The 6,464-nt window shown below is 42.7% G+C and overlaps 1 protein-coding gene across 1 annotated transcript; it reads left to right on the plus strand.

Annotated features, from left to right (window-relative positions):
- Positions 1-5,173: 5,173 nt before the first annotated feature.
- LOC138363108 (dynein heavy chain-like) lies at positions 5,174-5,689 on the plus strand. The gene has a single exon (XM_069322096.1). It carries the CDS (start codon positions 5,174-5,176, stop codon positions 5,687-5,689), a length of 516 nt encoding a protein of 171 aa, XP_069178197.1.
- Positions 5,690-6,464: the final 775 nt, after the last annotated feature.

Here is a 6,464-nt window from a genome sequence, read left to right on the forward strand (position 1 = left end):
TCTCTCAGAAGATTAACATTCCCAAGTTTCCTTTTATATGAAATAAGTTAAATAATAATTGTTATTGTACTGGGGGAAAATATTCCAAGAGTCAATAACCGACGCGAGGGAATACTGGGAAGAGAAATAGCAGGGCAATACTAGGAAGTCAAATTCGAGAGAAATACCTGGAAAAATAAATTCGACGCATTTTATAGAAAATAAAAATCTATCTCATAAAAAAATTAACTAAAATTTGAAAGCCAAATAAAAAAGTTGACTGTGATGTTTAGAGACATTATCGGTTGCAATACATAGATCAGAGAACCATATATGATAGAGCCGTCTACGAATATTAAACAAAAAATATGTATATATATATATATTCGATTCAATAAGGCATCCTAAATAACACATGAAAAAATGCCTGACACAGAGGAAACCCAAAATTAGAGGATAAATAGCCTTACAAATTAAAAAAATCCACAATGTGATTTTTTTTTTTACATTATGAAAGACCTCTGTAATCCTGGGGTTTTCGGGGGGGGGGGAGCGGGTCGTACATTTAAAAATACAACGATATTTCTGGAGAAAAGAAAGTCGTACGTTAAGAGGGCCACGTTAATACTGGGGAAAGAAATTCTGGGGATTACACTAAGCGCCAGGATGGACAATCGACCGTGGTTGGCCTCGTTCCAGGACCCGATGTTTCAAGGGTTTAGGAATTCTGGGGATGGGGGGAGTAGTTTCCCATCCCCCCTTCCCTCTCCCCCTCCCCGACACCCAATTTCCCGCTTTCTTTTTGTTTTTTCCACCTTCCCGTTTTCAATTATTTCCTAGTTTTCTTCGATCTTTGGCATTTCTTGTTTCTCGTTTTCTTCATCTTTTGGTATTTCTTGTATCTCGTATTCTCGTTTTCACATTATTGTTCTCTAATGACTTTCTTCGGCCTAGAGTTTTCTACTCTTTCTGTCATTTCTTCATTGTTATCATTGTTTTCTTTATCTTGCCAAAGCCAAGAACAATTACCTCACATTGTAAAAAGAACAAAAAGCCTCACAAGACATTATCAGGCGCAGTATTGTGTAGACACGTGACATGCTATCTTGTCCAGGAAGAAGGCAAAGCGGGAGCAGTCAGGCTATAAACAGCAGCAACAACAGCAGCAGCAACAACAGCAGCAACAACAGCAGCAACAACAGTGGTACCTGCTGTGGCAGTCGGAAAAGAAACGATATCAAAATTGTTATTACTAACACCACCAATACCACAATTACCACCAGTACAGCCATCACTATCACCACCATTGTCACCACTATGACAGGTTCCGGAAGATGAGAGGAAATGTCAGCACTGAGGGAGAAGTACCCGTCAAACCACTGGAACATTATCTAACACAGCGATAATGTTACACAGCCACAGTTACAAGACAAATTAGATTTCTACTGAGATTTAACAGAGCAAGTTGCTAAATACATTGGATATAATTTTCCTGAAGCAAACATACGAGTCATAAATACTTGTCCACCACCTAAGTAAGACAGAAACGAGAATCACCACCATCACCACCACCATCACTATCACCCCCACCATCACCACCATCACCTCCACCACCATCACCACCACCACCACCACCATCACCATCACCCCCACCACACTCACCATCACCACCATCACCATCACCACCATCACCATCACCACCATCACCATCACCACCACCACCACCACCATCACCCCCACCATCACCACCATCACCATCACCCCCACCACACTCACCATCAGGCGTGGCAGTCACCTTCACTTTTCACCCGGCTAAAGTTTTACTCAGGTCGTCTTTTCTGCTTTGCTCTAGCTGGTGTCTTCGGCCAGCTGGTGTCTTCGGCCAGCTGGTGACTTCGGCCAGCTGGTGTCTTCGGCCAGCTGGTGTCTTCGGCCAGCTGGTGTCTTCGGCCAGCTGGCGTCTTCGGCCAGCTGGTGTCTTCGGCCAGCTGGTGTCTTCGGCCAGCTGGTGTCTTCGGCCAGCTGGTGTCTTCGGCCAGCTGGTGTCTTCGGCCAGCTGGTGTCTTCGGCCAGCTGGTGTCTTCGGCCAACTGGTGTCTTCGGCCAGCTGGCGTCTTCGGCCAGCTGGCGTTTCGGCCAGCTGGCGTCTTCGGCCAGCTGGCGTCTTCGGCCAGCTGGTGTCTTCGGCCAGCTGGCGTCTTCGACCAGCTGGCGTCTTCGGCCAGCTGGTGTCTTCGGCCAGCTGGCGTCTTCGGCCAGCTGGCGTCTTCGGCCAGCTGGCGTCTTCGGCCAGCTGGCGTCTTCGGCCAGCTGGTGTCTTCGGCCAGCTGGTGTTTTCGGCCAGCTGGTGTATTCGGCCAGCTGGTGTCTTCGGCCAGCTGGTGTCTTCGGCCAGCTGGCGTCTTCGGCCAGCTGGTGTCTTCGGCCAGCTGGTGTCTTCGGCCAGCTGGTGTCTTCGGCCAGCTGGCGTCTTCGGCCAGCTGGTGTCTTCGGCCAGCTGGTGTCTTCGGCCAGCTGGCGGAAAGAACACTTGAGGCTATACACCAGGCTAGCGCATCAACTAAATCAGTGTACCAGGCTGCAGCATTTCAACAATCGCGGTTTTCCCTCCCCCATTTAGGGGACTTTCATTTCAGTTCACATATCTGTAGCCTGCACCCATTTCTACCTGCAGATCAACAGTGAACACAGTGAAAAGGAACAAAACATTCGTATTCTTGCCTGTAAATTGAATCATTTATTCGCTGGATGGCATGATAAATAACCCAGTCACAAGCCATATGACGATAGCGATCAGCCAATATACTCTTCTAAAAGAAGACAATTTCAGCCAATCGTATCTTAACAATGCAAAACAATAATAAATTATTAGCTACTGACCTGTGCAAGAACGGGCTATGAGATAACAGTTCGTTTTTGATTGGACTAATTGGACTGATTGTAATTGTTTTGATGTGACAAATCCGTATAAAGCAAGAAGAGATATATTCAGGAGTCTATTCATTTTTGTTTTGTTTTGGAGAACATTTTGTTTTTTATTCCATGTACTTTTTAGGGACTTTTTTTTCCCGTGTTTAATATTCAATCCGTGTCCAGCGTCTGACAGCTTAACAGCCAATGCATGTTCAAAATCCAGGCCGGGAAGCAGACAGCCGCGTTCAATATATGGCAGGGAACCGTGAACAAGACTTTGACATTTAAAAGCGAACACAGTCATACTATCCCCCTCCTTCCCCTCTTTCCCCTCCATCTCCCCTCTCTCTCTTTCCCCCCCCATTATCTTCTAGTTTTCACGCGTCTATTTTGAGTTGCAAAGAGCTGGGAGTCTATCAGCCTTTATTATCTGACAAGAAATTAACTATTTTCATCGCGGTTTTCGTGTCTTACAGAAAACGACATATAAACGCCACAGTATTTTTTAATTTAACGTACAACTGTGATTTTTCTATATATAAGTACCTTGCCTGTTTCTTACCTGAATTATTAGTTTGTCCCAATAACTCTTGTCACTCCCACTACCCGAAAGTTGACCATGATCAATTAGACTGTTGGTAAATAGTTAGTGCTCGATCTGATGCTGATATTTAGTAATGAAAAGAATATAAATTATGCAGCCATCCTATTAAGATCGTAATTTGTTCTTCTGAGAAAATGTTTAACGCGATGAAATGTTTAATATATAATAGTAATCGAATTTACCGAATAATTAAAAAATAGAGTTTATAAATAAAATAAAATAATATAATAGTATATATACTCTGTGAGTGAGAGAGAGAGAGAGAGAGAGAGAGAATCCTCAGGAGCCGTGGTGAGGATTTAAACCTACACGTTGGGTATTTCCAGGCACACGCTCGAGACAACTAGGTCACGACATGGTCAAAAGGATTGGAACCTGGGGTTCTACTGAATCCACGAGAGTTCCTGAGACATTCACTGAAGCTGAACCAGAGTTTCATACAATCCCTCCATGCACTCTGGCTATAAGAATGTTCTACCTCTCTCAGGTAGAGAGGTAGGTATGTTCGCTCCTCTCTCAGTACACAATGCGCTGGGTATTCCCAAGCACCCAGTTGTCTGGGGCGTGTGTCTGGGAATACCCCAGCGCATAGGTTCGAATCCTCATAACGGCTCCTACTGATTTTCTCATTGATTCTTCACGTTAGTATGATTTCTGTGTGTGTGTGTGTGTGTGTGTGTGTGTGTGTGTGTGTGTGTGTGTGTGTGTGTGTGTGTGTGTGTGTGTGTGTGTGAATTGATGATAAATGTCTCTTTGCAAAAGTTGGTATTTACAATATAAATACATTTATATACAGTATAGGAAAATATATTTTTCCTAGTATCCAGGAACCGTCACAAATATTCCCTACACTATAATGTATCAGGTGTAATCACAGATTGGTTAAGAACAAATTTACACAAACTATTACAAATAAGTCTGAATAATTTTCAAGCGCACTCTGCGAAAGTAAGATATAGTAAGATATTTTTAGTCATAAAAAATACATGAATTTGGAGTAGTTTTCTTAAGCCAGTTGTTTTATACGTTAGTAACCGCAAACCCGAGAAGTGTTTTTACAGTGTAGCTCGCTTGGGGCGTTCCCAGACCGGCCTGCTTATATTTTCTTATGTAAACAATGAGCTTGTCCCGGTCCTCACCTACCTTTGGGAACCTGTGTTACTATGCAGAGTACGTTTGGGTGTGTTCACCTAGGTTACTCGCCTAGATGTGCTTGCTGAGCGGCCTTCAGCTTCTGGGCTCAGTCTGTCAGGCTGTTGTTGTTGTTTAAGATTCGCTACCTGGAACAAAAAGTTCGAAGTAGGACGGGCTATCGTGAGCCCGTAGTGGACTTAATCTGTTAGGCGTCCGTCGCCCCGTTCGGAAGCCTGATACTGATCATATCTCCTCTTGAAACTAAGCATTGAGATTGGATGGATATAAATAGGAACTGCCTCGTTTGGTTCAATTTTCTTTATTTTTTTATCATTCTTTCTCACTAAAGATGTGGTTCCGCACATTCCTATCGCCCAGTTGGATTTATAGGAAACAAAATTCTCATCGTAAATATGGTAGCAGAGACGATTGGCAACACTCTTGCCCACAGGTCTTTCCTCACAAGAGGAATATCTCTTTCTAAGTTTACGCTCTTACGTGTTCTCCATCCCACAGCTGCCTCATGCACTAGAACACGACATGATGCATGTACTAGAACACATGATGCATGTATTAGAACACAACATGATGCATGTACTAGAACACATGATGCATGTATTAGAACACAACATGATACATGTACTAGAACACGACGTGATGCATGTACTAGAACACGACATGATGCATGTACTAGAACACAGCATGATACATGTACTAGAACACGACATGATGCATGTACTAGAACACAACATGATACATGTAATAGAACACGACATGATCCATGTACTAGAACACAGCATGATGCATGTACTAGAACACAACATGATGCATGTACTAGAACACAACATGATACATGTAATAGAACACGACATGATCCATGTACTAGAACACAGCATGATGCATGTACTAGAACACAACATGATGCATGTAATAGATCACGACATGATACATGTAATAGAACACGACATGATCCATGTACTAGAACACAACATGATGCTCAAAGTCACGCTAGAGTATGTTTTCACCCTATACTCATCACGTCGTTTACGGCGACGATGATTTTGATTCGTTGAAGAGCTTCTGGCCTGCTCATCTCTGCTGGTTATTAAGGCCACTGAAGAAACTTACTGACCAACAAAGAAGTATACTTTAGTATACTTCTTTGTATACGTACACCGTACGTATACAAAGTATATATACCTTCTTCTATACGTACACCGAGAAATGGGGCACACCTCTTTGGGTGATGTTTCTGGTTTTGGTTTACGAGTAGATTGGGTTTAACTTGGTTTAACATTCCGTCTTGGTTTACGCACGCCTCCCAGATAGCTTTTGCTAGCCTTCTTTCTTACTCTACTCTTCTTCTTCTTCTTCTTCTTCTTCGCCTTCTTCTTCTTCTTCTTCTTCTTCTTCTTCTTGGTTCGGGCAGTTTGTCTGAAGGGTTTATGGCTGGTCTATTCAGCAGGATTATTAAACATTTTGTCGAGTAACAAGTTTTTTCTCACGAAAAAAGATATTCGCAATGAAATTAATCCACTCTTAAGGTCTATACCACTGAGTCTATTGACGAGTATATGATTGAATGAGTTTGATGAGTAGTTCGTGTGGGAATAAGTTAATTGATGAGTCCATGCTTGAATGAGTTCAACCTTATATAAATGTACTTATTTTTTTTAGTGTTAAATGTGGAAAGCATAATTCTAAGTAACATTTCTGCCCTGATCTTGACTACTAGGGATGATGTTGGGGTTTGGATCAGAGCTTCAAGTGGTTCATGTTTTATCTCCAGGTATTGACTGTAAGTTTTGGTCATTTTGGTGCATCTGTTATGCTC

Source organism: Procambarus clarkii, chromosome 10 (genome assembly GCF_040958095.1).
Source record: "Procambarus clarkii isolate CNS0578487 chromosome 10, FALCON_Pclarkii_2.0, whole genome shotgun sequence".
Lineage (NCBI taxonomy): Eukaryota > Metazoa > Arthropoda > Malacostraca > Decapoda > Cambaridae > Procambarus > Procambarus clarkii.

What these genes read in the sequence shown, in the direction of transcription:
- LOC138363108 (XM_069322096.1), top strand. Translation starts at nt 5,174, where the DNA reads ATGCATGTACTAGAACACATGATGCATGTATTAGAACACAACATGATG.